The 15346-nt window shown below is 35.4% G+C and overlaps 1 protein-coding gene across 3 annotated transcripts; it reads right to left on the bottom strand.

Moving 5' to 3' along the window:
* Nucleotides 1-1504: 1504 nt before the first annotated feature.
* Nucleotides 1505-14544, bottom strand: HSBP1L1 (heat shock factor binding protein 1 like 1). Of its 3 annotated transcripts, none has more exons than XM_027852335.1 (5): nt 14421-14544; nt 13971-14172; nt 10971-11037; nt 9363-9457; nt 1505-7029 (listed from the first exon to the last, which is right to left on the bottom strand). In XM_027852335.1, the coding sequence occupies exons 2-5, from the start codon at nt 14013-14015 to the stop codon at nt 7024-7026; spliced, it is 213 nt and encodes a 70-aa protein (XP_027708136.1). In that variant the 5' UTR covers nt 14016-14172; nt 14421-14544; the 3' UTR covers nt 1505-7023. The 3 variants fall into 3 exon arrangements, with proteins under 3 accessions (XP_027708136.1, XP_027708137.1, XP_027708138.1); XM_027852336.1 differs by lacking the exon at nt 14421-14544 and adding an exon at nt 14302-14414; XM_027852337.1 differs by lacking the exon at nt 14421-14544 and adding an exon at nt 14302-14414 and having other exon boundaries at nt 13971-14169.
* Nucleotides 14545-15346: the final 802 nt, after the last annotated feature.

Genomic DNA, 15346 nt, shown 5'->3' with positions numbered 1-15346 from the left:
AAGCTCCTAAAGTGCCCCCAAAAATGTGAACAAGAAATGTTCATCCTTTCATCTGGCTATAAACAGAACCCTACAATATAAATGTATTTTTTTTTAAGTTCACTTAGAATTAAAGGGCTGAGGGTTCAACTAGTTCACTTCCTATTTTAGCTGGTCTATGTCTAACATATTTAGCCTTCTTATTTGTTATTGTTATTTATTTGTTTTCTCTGTTAAAAATCTCTGGGGAAGTTCACTCTATAATGCTAAAAGGTAAAAAAATCTTCAATATTAACCTTCCTTGTGGCAAATTAAACACATTTCTCTTATTCTAGCCTAGGTGGTTATTCTAGGACGTAGATTTAGAACTAGATAAAAAACGAAGGCCCAGAGAAGTCAAGTCATTTCATTTGTACCAAGGTCACATCTTGTAGTACATAGAGCCAGAATTTGAATCTAACTTCTCTAATTCCAAATCAAGTACTCTTTCTGCTATATTAGGTGGTCTTATAGAATAGCTCATGTTTATCATATCTCCAGTATATAGGAAGGGGGGCAGTTTTGCCAATCATTTGAATAAAATTGCAAAAGAAATCCTTAACTTTTTTTTTTTTAGCAAATGTATCAGGATCTGAGCATCTAAATTAATGTCCTAAAAATGTCTCTTTGAGGTACTTATTCCTCTGTTTCCATTACGCAAAATGGTCTTTTAAAACTGCTTTCTTTAGTGTTTACCTTTGGAGGTTGGAGAAGGAGGGTACAAAAATGATGGTGTCTTGCATGACCACCTACTATGGTCATCAGATTTGACCTTGAATATTTTTGGCTACTTTCCAAAATTTATATCCTTGAAGAATGAAGAATAAGATTTGATAGAGGATATTCAAAAGAATGCATTGTCAGGCTTTCAAGAGACTCCCCCTTTTGAGCAATGGCAGCATCATTGGGATAGGTGACTCCTTTCAAAGGAATGTTATTTGAAATTTTGTCTCTCTCCACTACCTCCCCTCCCGACTCCGCCCACGTCTAGAATACTCACCATCTTCGTCATCTCTGATTCTTTGAATCCCTCGTCCTCTTCAACTCAGCTCTTGTTCTGCCTCCAACATGAGATATTTTCTGATCCCCAGCCTCATTACTAGGAATGCTCACCCTCATCCTGAGGGATTGTTCATTACTATGTATGTACTTTATATTTATTTTTGTATCTCTTAATATCCCTCCAGTAGAATGTAAACTTCTTGAGGAAGAGTGAGGTTCTTGTTTTTGTAGAACCTAAAAAGAAGTGGCAAACTACTGTCCAGGGGGTAAATCTTCCCTGATGCCTACAGCTTACTGCCCCAAGCTAAGAATGGTTTTTACATTTTTAAATACAACAAAACTTTTAAAATGTGAAAACTATTCTTGGCTCTTGGACCTGTCCTTAACCTAGAACAGGAGTGGGGAACCTGCAGCCTCGAGGCCACATGTGACCTTCTAGGTCCTTGGTTGCGCCTTTTGACTAAGTCCAAGTTTTACAGAACAAATCCTTTTATTAAGGAGATTTGTTCTGTGAAGTTTAGTTTCAGTCAAAGGGCCACACTTGAGGACCTAGGCCACATTGTTTGGCATATAATAAAGGTACTCAACACTTACTGAATTTAAGTGATTGGATCAGTAGTCATTTGAATATATAAGTACTTCTGTTTGTTTAGAACAAGTCAGTCAAAGTCCTGTTACTTCATTATCACCTTGCATATATGATAGTTGGCTAATTCCAATCTGGAAAATAACTAGTTGACTGGTAATTAAGTAAAACTAAATGTGACATTCATGTTCTATATTTTTTTCATAATAGCTAAAAAGTTATTTAAGTATGACCAACACAAATGGAAATTATTTTCTATTTAATCTTTAGACTTTTAACAAAAACCTTTGTATATTGAAATTATTACAGAAAACACAGTTTTTTCCAGTTGTCAAAATATTTGACCTACCATTTTAATTGTTTCTCACCTGTAATAACATTTGCATTAGCTTAAGGGTGGAGGCTAAATCAGCAATTTAGGCTACTTCTCTACGAAAATGGAATAGCCTTCTGTCTGTGTAAGAATTCAGATTATGGTCATGCATTTTCATAGCAGCGTTAATGCTACTTTCCTTTGTCAGATGTGTAAAACATCAATCCTTTTATCAGTAACATTTATGATTGTTACATCAAGGAACTGTCATATAATTTAACCATGAACAATCTGATGTCTGTTAGTTGCGAGCATTTTACTTGAGACATTTGATATTTTAGAGAAAAAGGTCTAATGTGTTCATTATTATTTCCTCTGGGGTTTTAAAAGATTTATCTCTATATAAATTAGGTCGTTATGAAGCTGTGTGCAGAGACCATATTACCACAGCTCCCTGGAGAAACATTTTCCCCTTGCCAGAATTTAACATAACCCTCAGCTATCATAGAGGGTAGAGGACTAATACGAAAAGTCTATATGAGGGGTATTACTGTATCTCTTGCAAAACTGTAATTGGTAATAATGTCTTTTATATAACAGTACCTTTTATGAAAGGATCCTAGAGGTGAATTCCTGTTGAACTTTATTACCAAGAAAACTTCTTTCTCCCTATTGAACTTATAAGATTCCTTTTCCAAGTTTCTTCTCTTTTCTAATCCATTTTCCCTACAGCTACTAAATTAATATTTCTGAAACAAAGGTCTGATCATGTCTCTCTTACACAAAAATCTTCAGTAGTTCTCTGTTGCCTCTAGGATATAAGTTAGACTTCTAAGCTGATGATTTAATTAATTGCCTACAATGTTCCAAGCAGTGTATGAGGCACTGGAGTTATACGTGTAAATAATGAAACAATCCCACATATTTAAGATCTTTACAATCTGGTTCCTTCATATCTTCTATTATTTCTCCTCTTCATTTGATATATTCCAGTCAAATTGGTCATTATTTCTCAGAACTTGACATGCCATCTTCCACCTCCATCCATACCTTTGCACAATCTATTCTCCTGTGTCTAGAGTGTACTCCCTCCTTACCTCAAATTCTTAGAATCTCAGGCTTCCTTTAACATTCATCTAAGTAGCCACTTCCATGAAAAATCTTTACAAAGCCACCTCTTCCCACCTGCACTCTCCTCCCCTCTCTCCTTTACTGAACTGTATTTATTTATCCGTAGATATTTAATCCCCAGCTTCTTTCAAGTTTTAGCTCACGTTCCACCTCTTAAATGAGGCCTTTCCTGCTCTTATTCCGCAGTTGTTAGTGTTACTTTATGTACTTTATATTTACTTATTTATGTACATGATGTACACAGATAGTGACATATGAGTTCCTCAAAGGCAAGTACTACTTCATTTGTGTCTGTGTTTTGAATGCCTTGCCACCTAGTAGGTATTTACAAGTGTCTTGAATTGTTGATAATGAGAACCCTACACTTTTCCCCTTTGGCCTTAGCTGTCTAGAAGCTTCACGCTGATTTATTGTTCCCCCGCAGTGACTAACAAACATTATTCACTCTGCCTGGTATGGGGGTTTTGATGCTCCTCTTCATAACCACTTTTTGAGTTTTAATTCTGTTCTATTTTAATTTTTATTGTCTTGTGTGTGCCAGCTTTGTAAACCACCTCACATCATTTTGGAAAAATAAAATGCTTTACTTAGTTAAGTTTATAGAAAAAGCACTTTTCCTTTCTTTTTTTTTTATACAAAGACAGTGTTTTTAATGAAAAGAAAAGGTTTATGTTCCATATGCCCATATCACTGACAAATCACTGACATTTATTACCAGGCATTTCCCAGCAATAATCATTTTCATTGTCTGCAATCCACAAGCTTTCATTAGTGCAATCCAATCACAAATAATATGTTTTTTCTAAATATTAACCCATTCATAACAGTTCCCACTTTTATGTCTCCAGTCATCAGTAAGAATTAAACATTTCTAAGAATCTCTGTGTGGCATCTATTAATTATAAACAACCCTAAGTGAATCATATTATTTTGATTAGAAACAATACTTGAAAAAGTTTCCTGCTGGGAATAAATTTATGGCAGTTACAAGTAAATGATGTCTTTATAGCACTTTTTTTGATGATCAAATAGAGAAACTATTGCCATGATTTACTAATCTCTGAAAAAGAGAAGAGAAAATTTGACTAAGTATCAAATCTAAATCAGAAATCCCAAATTTTCCTTTCTAGTTTGTAAGTGTACAGCAATAAATCATTTTTCCTTAGATTACCAGCTAAAACTATTCAACTAGCACATTTTAAAGCCAGCTTTGAATAGTGTCACTATAAGTGATATTCCTTAGTCTACATTAAGCCTTTATTTTTAGTTGAAATTGGGGTCTAATAACAGAAAGGTTTTGTTGTTTGTTATTTTGCTCCATTGTGCAAAATGAAGCGCTGTACCAATTGATTTGATTAGCATGTATTATAGTTGTGATGCTGTACATTCATAGCAGTGACATTTTCACTTATATCACTGGGAAATGGAATAGGTTTGCGTAACTTAATTATTTCTGATGTTTATTTTAGTAGAATAAAGGAAAATTGTATCATGTTTTATACTTTAATTGATGTTAACCTTTCATTATCTGGTGCTCTTAATTTATTTAACAGGTATTTGTTGAGCCCCTCCTATATGTATGTGTGATTGACAGTTTTCAAAGGACTTACAATCTAGTTGGGGAAACAAAGAATTAACTTATAAAAAGTTAGCTAACAATATCAAGCAATTAGTGCCAAATGAGGCTTATGGATACTAGGCACAATAAAAATCAAATACAGATGTCATTTGTTTTATATATGCCATTGCTTTTCACTGTAGTTTCTTTGTAAAGATTCTTGATATTTAAACAGTGACCAAACTGATTTATAGATCATTGAGGTTTTTAAATAAAATGGGATTGTGTGACAAAATACTGTCAGGGTATAATTGATTCATCATAATAGTTTGGTGTTTTAGTCCGTGTATATTTACTTTGTTGAAATTACCCATTGGAAAAACAGAAAAACAAAGCTCCTGGTTATCTAGATAGCAAATCCCCTGAATTCCCTCTTTGTGTTTCTTGAAGTGGCTTTGAGGTAAAGTGTTTAAAGGCTAGTCCTTAAACTTTGATAATAATGATTGCTGACGTGTGTAAGAAGACTTAATTTTATTTCTTATAAAGTAAATACAAAGAAAATAGGCATTGTTATAAACATTAAAAAGTTATAAAGCAACACTAAGTACTGAGAAACAACAATGTAGTACTTAATACAATTTATAATATTTTCCCTGCACTGTTAACATTTAAAAAAAAATCTGATCTTTGAAATTTATGTGTGGCTTTTTCACATTTAACTGAAGTTATCCAAAATTAGCAGAAACATACCCACTTTGTGTGTGCTAAGTTAATTTTTATCTTTTGGAATAACCTATTAAGGATTTAAAGTAGAGGACATCAAACTAGCCTTTTTTAATTCAGGAACTGTATTTCTCTTGGCCAGTTCTGTTAATAGTTACATCATTTCATAAACCTTATTTGAAAAGGGGGAGGGGAGCATCAGTTCTCACTCCTACTTATGAAGAGATATTATCAGTGATACTGGTGGCAAATTTCTTTGAAATTTTAGATGGTGTTTACTATGTAAATGAAGTAGTTTTCAAGACAGTCTAGGGGTACTTTTTCATTTCATAATTTCAGAAACTGACTTCACAGATGTTTGTTTCTAGATGTTTCCAACAATTTCCCCACGTATTTCTATAATAGGACCAGAATTTTTTACATCCAAATTCTTTGAACACATTTGGAAAAATTAAGATGCTTTTATTCAAATGTATGAATATTATTAGATGTGGAAATGTATATATTCTATTTGGGTGTGCTATAAACTATTTCATACTTAAAACTTGTGTTCAGCTATAGCAGTTTACTACTTAAATAAAGGGAATCTGGTGATAAGAATTTCTAGGGTGCTTAAATAACTTTTAAACCTTATGCATTATGTATGTTGTCATGCTTATAAGAGGATATTATAATCTTTGTTATAACAGGGTACTAGAGAAAACAGTTACTACAGAAAAGTCAGACAGAATTAGTAAAAGGAGGTACCATTGTATAATTGTTTCAGATAATTACCCTACTGGATTCCCCATAAAAATGGGTGTGTTGAGTTTAGATGAATGAATGAAGAGATGTAGGATGTCAGCCTATAATAGGAGATTGGCCTGATTTGGCAGTTTCTTTTTAAAAGACTCCATTGTATTTTTGATAGTCTAAGATGAACAATGTATTAGTATGTTTCAGAATCAGTAGATAGACCATTAAGTGCTATTTCACTTGTTCAGTTGATTCTTTGAAGCTTTTGGGCATTTTAGCCATGGTAAATTGGTAAATTATGACTCAGATTCTTCAAGATTTCTCCCCCCACCCCCCCAGAAGATTAGCACTGAACTATCATGAGTATTAAACCAAAGGTAAAGATTGTTATACCATACAATAGAAAATGAACATCCATTTTTAAGAGACTGACTGGGTATCTCATTTAAGGATAATGACTTCTTTTCTGAAGGCCAAGGGTCCATATGTAATAATGGCTTAGAGTTTTCCTTCAGTTTCCTCATTTGTAAAATAGGTATAATTATACCTGCAGTACCTCCCTCGAAGGATTGTGATGAGGAACAAATGCGATCATACATATCAAAAGCATTTGCACATTTTTAAGCATTATTTCAGCTATTATCATCTTTGATGTGAATTTAGCTATTATCATCTTTGATGAAAATATTTATGAATTGATAAAAGTGCTCCCTGAAAGACATTTTTATAAACATTCTTATCAGTCTTAAAAGTAATTTAAGAACTGAATTTCTACAAACAAATCTAATTAGTCACTGAAACAAACATACATTTAAAATAGTAATATTATTTATCATATCATATGATTAAATTTTCAAACTGTTTTGACAAGATTTCTCTTGCAGGAACAGTTGCTTCTGTGCAGCAGAATCTTTATCCATAAAGAATGCACTTTGCATCTTTTAACATTACAGTAATTCAAGTCTGTTTGGGAAAAGTTGAAATAGTGTTATTTATATTTCTTCATGCACAGTTAAAACTAAACATCTTAAAATTTAATTTCCAGGTAACTATATAATTAAGTTCAATTCACTGCAACAAATATTAAGCTACTGTGCTTGATGCTGGAGGAAGTACACAATTTAGTTAAGGGGAATAAGTCATATACATAGATAACTGTAATAGGGATAGGGACTGAACCTATGTATCTATGGTATAGTAAAGTCCCAGATGAGGAAACTCCCTTTGCCAATGTAGGTCTGCACCTTATCTGCTCCTTGTAGTCTTAGCAGCCCAGAGTCCTAAAAGAGGCTAGGTAACTTGTTGAGGATCACACAGCCCGTGTGGATCGGAATTGGAATTCCAATCCATGTCTACCTGGTTCAGAGACCAGCTCATTATCCACTCCCTCATATACAATGGATTTGGAGTAATGAGAATGAAGAAATGCTATATGAAATCAGTTTATACCATTCTTGCCCCATCTTTGTTGCTGTTATTTATTGACCTCCTGATAACTCTCCCAACTTTTTTTAATGACTTTAGCATCTAGCTCATGGTTATCTTTTCTGTCCTTTTTCCTTAGTGTGATCCTTTGAGACTTCAGTGTTCATGTTAATGACCTGTTGAATAACCTGAACATAATTCCTCAGTTTCTTCATTTGCAACAACCTCCTGCATTGTACTTCAGTCACATCTTAGACTTAGTATCTCTTGGAATTATATCACCTCCAAGAACCAGAAGTTTGAAAATGTCTAGTCTCTGAGCAACACTTCTTAAATCTCCTACCTTACCTACTCTGATTCACACTAACTCTACATTTTTCCCTTATTGTTACCTCCAGTCCTTTGACTTATGCTTATTCTTCTACACTCTTACCATCATATCCAGCCTTGAGCCCATGGTCTGCCACTTTAATGCTTCACTAGCCACTACCTTAGAATGCCTTTTCTCATTGACCTAGCATTCCTAAATAGCTTAGTCCTTCTGCTTTGAGGTTCAGCCCAGCTGTCCAGTTTTGCCACTTTGGGGCATGCTTTGCTCCTGGCTGCCATTGACAGAAACACTGATTTTAACCCATTACAGATTTATGGTACCTAACTGTAACTGGGCCCTCGATTTCTTCTGCCTCTTGATCCAACTCTTGCTGCCTATCTAATTTTCAAAAGCACCTGTTTCAGCCTTCTTCCTTGTGTCTCAAGCCCAAACTAAAGCTCTATACTTTTGCAGCAAGTGACTTCCTACTTAACTGACGAGTTTGAACTTCTCAGTTCCTTCAAAACTTTTCAGCATCTTTTTCCCTCTGAAACTCTTTCCCTTACTAGGGCTAATCTCTCTACCTGATTTTGTAATACTAGTATATGATTATAATCTAGTTATTTCATAAAAAAGCTAATTCAATCAGGCATTGAAAAATGAACCCTCTTGAATTCATTATTATTCATGAAAATTTTTGTTAGTTGAATTAGGACAGCTGCCACCAAATATCACAAGCCAAGCCAGTAGCAAATATGCATAATTATTTTAAATGAAACATGCCTGTTTCTAAGTATATATATGTGTGTGTGTGTGTGTATGTGTGTGTGTATATATATGTGTATGTATGTATGTATTTTTTTTAGGCAATTGGGGTTAAGTGACTTGCCTAGGGTCACACAGCTAGTAAGTGTCAAATATTTGGTCTGAGGCTGGATTTGAACTCAGATCCTCCAGACTTCAGGGCCGATGCTCTATCCACTGAGCCACCTAGCTGCCCCTATATATTTTATTTTCAAAGCATATTAATATAATGCCATAAGCTACTAAATTCTTCAGACTAAGAATGCCAATTTTCACTAATAGGGTGGTCTTTAAATCTGTAGAAGAAAAAGCTAAACTGGTGCATTCACATACAACAGAAACTCTTAAGATACATCAGAGACTGTATTATGGACCTAATAATTTATAAAGCTTTTCTTGAAGGTTACATGAATGTATTCTCTCAAAAACTAGCCATTTTCCTAAATACATTTTCCAAAGTGATTTCTCTGAAGGTTAAGTGTGAAAACATTAACTTACGCCTATTTAAGGAGAAAAAAATAAGCATTCAAGTTCTCAAGTTCTTAAAATTGATACCCATAAAGATAAATCAGAAAGCACAGGAAATTTGCATATAGCTTTATAACTTGAAAAAATTGTAGATTTCAAGATTTTTATTTTAGTATGCAGGTTGTATAGTATCTCAGGCTGTAAAAACAAGTGTGTTGTCAGTTTTTAAAGAAGAAAACAAATAATGGCCTTTAAAAACATCAAACAAAAAAAAATTAATGGTCCTTACCATTTGTTCTTTGTTTGTATTTTGGATCCCTGCTTCTACCATGAGATCAGTTACGTTGTTCTGTAAGTCATCAATCCGATTCCCCATTTCTTCCAGTACAAAGTTAAAGAGAACTGTATAGTGCAGATTGATTTCATTAGTGTATTCACTTCTCCATTAGATACTTTATAATAGTCCTTTAGTTTGCATATGTAATGTCACTTTTGAACTGTTGGCCAAAAAACCCTCTTCAAAGACCCTTTTTTTTTTATTAGCACTTATAACAAATCCTGATAATTTGATTAAATTATAAAGATTTAAAGCAAATTAAGAGGACAAAGAGAAATCATAGCAAATTAATTTACTTCCACTGTCTAATCTGTGGAAAGGAAAAAAATCCCTTCATATAATTTTTCCTTGACTGATATATTGCCAAATAACTAGAGCATGAGCATAGCCATTACTATATTAAAAAGTCGAAATCCAATGGATTTAATTTAATTTAATAGAATCAGGAGTAATATCCAAGGAAATAGGAATTAACTGTGATGTATTTTAATATGTGACTAAACATTTAAACATTTTGAGGACCTAATCTTTTTAACTAAATTGTCTTGCCCAGTTGTGTGGGACAACCTCTTTTTTACACCTGCACATTTTAAGATATTTAAGTTAATTTCATTGTGCCTTAGGATCAGTGTTTTTTCCCCCAGGGAACTAATTCCCAAATTTGGAGTGTAAGTTAGTGAGAAATTATTGTACATATATGTTTTGCACACAAATATTCAGGAATTTGGTTTTTGAAGTGACATAAAATTTATTTTCAGCAAATCGGTTGTTTTTCTTCTGGTTTTATACAAACTGGAAACAACCTGTTGTGCTTGACTATTTCTAAGTCAAAGCCACAAGTCGGAAGAGTTGGAGTAAAAAAAAAATTGCATTGCTGAAAATGTTTGATGCTTGTTAGTGTAAATAATGGGATTCATATCATATAGAGCTAGTGATTTCCTTCTATAATATTTATAAACATGAGATCATAGGCTTATAGAGCAAAGGACCTTAAAGGTCTTTATAGACCAGCCCCTTCAAGGCCTTGCCAGATTTCATCTCAGGGCCTCTGACTCCAAATCCAGCATTCTTTACAATGCACCACACACAATGGCTACTCAGAGTTAACTTGGCATAGTGTATAGAGTAGAAGCTAGAGCTAGGAAGTTCTGAAATCAAATCACTCCTCTGACCCTTGCTAGCTCTGTAAATATGGGCAAATCATTTAACATCCCTAAGTCTCAGGCAGCTGGTAAAAGGAGTTTCCACAATAACAGAATCACATATCTTTGACGTATTGAGGACTATAAATGAATTTTTATTTTATTCTTGAAAAATACATACCAATTCTCTTTCCACCTCTTGATAAAATATGAAATAATCTTCCATCCTACAGATGAATATTAATACATCTCCAGATGTACCACCAAAATGCAAATTTGTACTTTGCATTAAAAAATATGCATACTAGAAAAGTTATATGAAAAGAAATGGCCAGGAATGTTGATCATGAAGACATTTCTTATTCACTATGCAATTTCAGAGCAACGCTGTACATTCTTTTAAAATACAAAAGGATATTTTTGAGAGTTATTGTCTCAGTCAGAGCTTGAAAGTGTACCTGAAGTTCCTGTAATAAATCTTCTGCCTAGAACAAAAATGCATCATTGAATATAACATTTAATATACATTTCTGAATTTTGGGGTGAGATTGCCCTTGGGAAATTGTAAAACTTGTTTAATGACTCTAATTCCAGAAATAAAACCCCTTCATTTTTATATAAATAGTCCACCCATGTTGTTGTATGACTTAGTAACGGATTAGTATGGCAAATAAAGAATTAAAAATTTCCCAGCAGTGGAGAGGCACAAAGTGCCTATGAGCAGGCTGCAATATGTTACAAGGAACTAAAAAGAACTGGAGTAAATAATGCTTTCAAAGAAATGTATCTTTGAAAAAAAAAAAAGCTAATCACATGGCAAGAGGGAGGAGAGATAACTGGTGTTTCAGTAATATCCTATGTGATGTCAGGAGAAATCCAAGAAGTACCCCCCAAGCATTTTTGATGGGTCTTCTTTGGCAAACTGGGAGGACATGGACAAGAGTTACATAGGATGGGTAAGCTTGGATGGGCTATGATCTCTTTACTCAGAAGGAATGACCATGTTGGTGAGGTCCATTTAAATGTTTTAAAAGACTTTATAAAACAATATTTGCCCTTTTAAACTGGATGTCACCTATTTTATGACAGTGGGACAATAACAGTTGGTACAGTAGTTGGTGAGGTTTTTCAATAGCTAATGGAGAACATCTTGTCCCTGATTCCCAAATTTGATTTTATCTCTTAGACCACACTACCTACACCTAGTCACTGCTACTTAAAGTGCTTATAACATTAAAATTTATAGTGCCAGCTATCTTGTTTCAAAGATAAAAGCCAAGTCTTAAGAGGCTTGTTAACTTCTGTGAACAGGTAACATGTAATATTTGTGCTGCAGTCCTTTGTCTAGCCTAAATATTCATAAAGACATTAGATAATAATGTAATGTTAAGAGTTGTTGATAGAGAATTTCCCAGCTAAGAAATTTATACATGTGATTATGACAATAAGTGCATGTCATACTGATCTCCCATTTGCTGATACTATTCTTGGAATTACCAACCATGTTTTAAGATTTGTTTATATAGACTTGTGATTATTTATGCTTTCTGTATCTCTTAGGACCACAGTAATGATCTGACCAGGGAGCCAGTTAGTTCCTGTTTGAAGGCTAAAAAGAATTGCCCTAGAAAAAATTCATACAAGTTAAAAAATGTAAAGTATCTTAAATTTTGTATAGTTTACCTCTCAATTTTATAGATGAAGAGCATGAGGCCTAGATAGGTCAAACAACATGCCCAAGGTCATACAATCTCTGGCAGCGCTAGGGCCAATTTTTATTTCTAATACAGTGCTCTTGCTAGTACATCATGCTACCTCCTTCGACAGTAATGTTTACTTTTCAAAACAAAACACAGATGTTGCCTAAAAGTTAAACTTAACTAACAAATAGATTTCTAAATGTTCATTCTCCAAGCACCAGAAACATCTCTAGCTCTAAAAGTTATATGCAAAACTGTTAAAGTGAATTATTATTTAACATCTTGTCCTTTTTATTTCTTACTGCCAGGTTGTAAGATTCATGAAAATGGTCAATAATAGAGCATTTGTCTCATCTTTATATACAAAATAGAATTTGGTTTATAATATGTACGAGGAGGACACAGTTAACAACTCTACAATAAAATGTGTTTCAGACTTGAATCAGTTAAAACAGCAGATAATACATCACTTTGGGGATGGGGGTAACGTTCACTTATTTTTTGTAATTGAATTTTACAATCTGCCCTATATACTATAAAGACCCAGTAGGTAATCCATCTAGAAGGCAGATGAAATATCCAAACTTTTAAATTCTATGTTACAATGTCCAACTGCTGCTGTAATTTAGCATTGCATTTAATTAGAAACTAAATCTTAGTTGTCACTTAAGGAAGAGAGAGGGGATAGTTGGCAAAGCCAATCCATCTCTTGTCTGAAACAGTCTCACAGAGCCCTTCAAATAATAGATTCTTTCATCTGGTTGCCAGTCTAGGGAGAAAATGCTAAATCATTGGATTGAATGGGATGTTTAACACCCTTCCTCCCCCAGTAGTAAGATCATTAACTCACTTTCAAGAGAAAGTTATGCGACCTCTTACTTTTCAGACAGTCTTTACCCAAGCTTTCTCTGACAATCTGCTGCTATGAGAGGCTGGCAACAAAAGGTCCCAAATGCCAATAATGAGGTAGGGCAGAATCCGGGGAGGGGGAGTAATGGCTAGAACGTGGAAAACTGTGGTATAGTGATTTGGGATCAGAAGAGTTAGCTTCTAATCTCAGCGCTGCTTTTAACTAGAAGGATACATCTTTGGGTGAGGGAGAAGTCAGTTCTCTGGGATTCAGTCCTTAAATGTAAATAACAAAGAGTTAAGTCAAACCGATCATCTCATTCCTTTGGCCTCAAAAGTTCTATGATAATGATTTTCCTTTCATTTAAGAGCCTCGGGTCGTATCTCCCTTCACCCACCCTTTAGCTCCATGCTTCCAGATACCAATCTTCTGAACTGGGATATTGCTGTTATACTTTGCATGTCAATATAAAAGATAGGCCTTTCGCCTTGCGGGGGGAAAGCCTTCCGCGGAATCAGATGCCTGGCTGAGAGAGGCAAAATTTTCCAAGAAGCAGTGTCTCATCACCTACTGCACGCATATGTGCATAGGTATTGAATTAAACCGAAGAAAAGAACGGCAGTAAACCCAGCTAAGGCATTAGCGTGCACATTTGGGTAGGATTTTCGAGAAAATCGAGTGCAGATAATTTCACTATGTACAAACAGTCAGTGCCTAGGTCCCGGCTGCATAACCCCTTTGCTTTACTCAGGAGCTAGTGCAGCATTGCTATCTTCAATCCCGAGGAATCTGAATTCCTAAGAAGAGGGAGGGAGAAGGACGAGGGGAGAATGGGAACAAGGAGTTGTGGGAGAAGCTCTAAACTTACAAACTCGGTGAGAGCCCGCCCGTTTGGGGTATCGATGTCCGCCATCCGTCACCTCTCCCTGCGTAGCCCCCTTACAGGGCCAGCTCTGGCGGCGACCGGCAGCCCAAGTACGTTGAGGAGAAGGCAACAACCAGGAAGCTCTCGGGGCTCCTTCCACCGGAGCTAACACAGGCGGCGTCCCGAGCAGCCTCCCACTCGCCTGCTGGTGGAAGGCAACACCCGCGAATGACAAAGCATTGCCAACACTAGCCCAGTCCGACAGCCCTCTAGCTCTGCTTGCCCTCCTTCCTCTTCCTGGCACTGTGATAGAGTTGAGGTAATTCCCACTCACCTTATTTATAAACCCCAAGACGAAATAACCCAACGTGAATGTTAATGAGCTCTTCGAGTGCTAAGAGCAAGCATATTTTTCTGTGCCAAGATCGAGTTTAAAAAAGATTCAGGTCTCACCCAAACTCATGGTTTCCGTAAGACGCTACCTACTACAGGAGAGGTCAAGGAGTGATGACTGAAGTTGTGAATAATAGAAGGGATGGGGATGCGTCAAACCTGAAGCTTCTGGTTTACAAAATAAAATGCTAATACGGATCTGTATGTGCTCGTGATATTTTAACCTGCAGCAAGAAGTAAAAAAAAAGTATTACCACTCCGAAACTGAACTCCTACACTTTTCACCTCAAATGACCTTTATTTAATTTCCAAACCAGGTTAAAGAGCTTAAAAAACAACAACAACAAACAAAAATTTTTAAATGAACACACCCAAATCCAGTGGCTGGCTTATCTGATTTGGCTGGCCAAATCAGGAAGGAGATAATCTCCGGAGGAAATGACTAGTCCAGTGAAGGGTAGGAGATGAGCGTAAGGGTATAATTGGTTGTTACCTTGTGTGTTTTCATTTGACTTCTTATTTGTTATATTGGGAGGGGTTGTTGTCTTCTAAAGCTGAATACTAGGCCCTCCCTTCGACTAAAACCAGGAACCTATCAGGTTTTGCAGCCTAACACTGAAAGCTGCTTTAATAACCTGGTGGACCGCCAAATAATGAGCTGTGGTTTCTGTTCTTACATCACAAATGATTAATGATGTGACCTGAAGGGAGCTGGTAGCTCCAAGAGTATGATTTGGTTTTTATTCAAAATGGGTGCCTTTTCTAAACACCCACCTTCTCATGAACCACAAAGCATTTCTTGAAGTGGGGTATTTCAGATTTGTGTATAATCCCAAGATCAGGAAATAGTCTCTGGATATTTGGTTGCTCTACCCAACTCCCCTGAAGCATGCAGCAGTGTATTCAACATTGTAGTAGCCCAACTACAGAGGCAATCAAGCCTATTATCCAACCCTGAGCCCCTCTTTACACATACTTGGAACTAG

This window comes from Vombatus ursinus, unplaced genomic scaffold (genome assembly GCF_900497805.2).
Source record: "Vombatus ursinus unplaced genomic scaffold, bare-nosed wombat genome assembly UNPS02009573.1, whole genome shotgun sequence".
In the NCBI taxonomy this organism is placed as follows: Eukaryota; Metazoa; Chordata; class Mammalia; order Diprotodontia; family Vombatidae; genus Vombatus; species Vombatus ursinus.
Note: the sequence above shows the minus strand (reverse complement) of the source record. Positions and strands in the feature narration are given on the sequence as shown.

What these genes read in the sequence shown, in the direction of transcription:
- HSBP1L1 (XM_027852335.1), bottom strand. Translation starts at nt 14,015, where the DNA reads ATGGCGGACATCGATACCCCAAACGGGCGGGCTCTCACCGAGTTT. An exon ending in GGCGGGCTCTCACCGAGTTT is followed by an intron (nt 11,038 to 13,970) that starts GTAAGTTTAGAG and finishes TTTTTGTTCTAG; the next exon opens with GCAGAAGATTTATTACAGGA. An exon ending in TGAGACAATAACTCTCAAAA is followed by an intron (nt 9,458 to 10,970) that starts ATATCCTTTTGT and finishes TTAACTTTGTAC; the next exon opens with TGGAAGAAATGGGGAATCGG.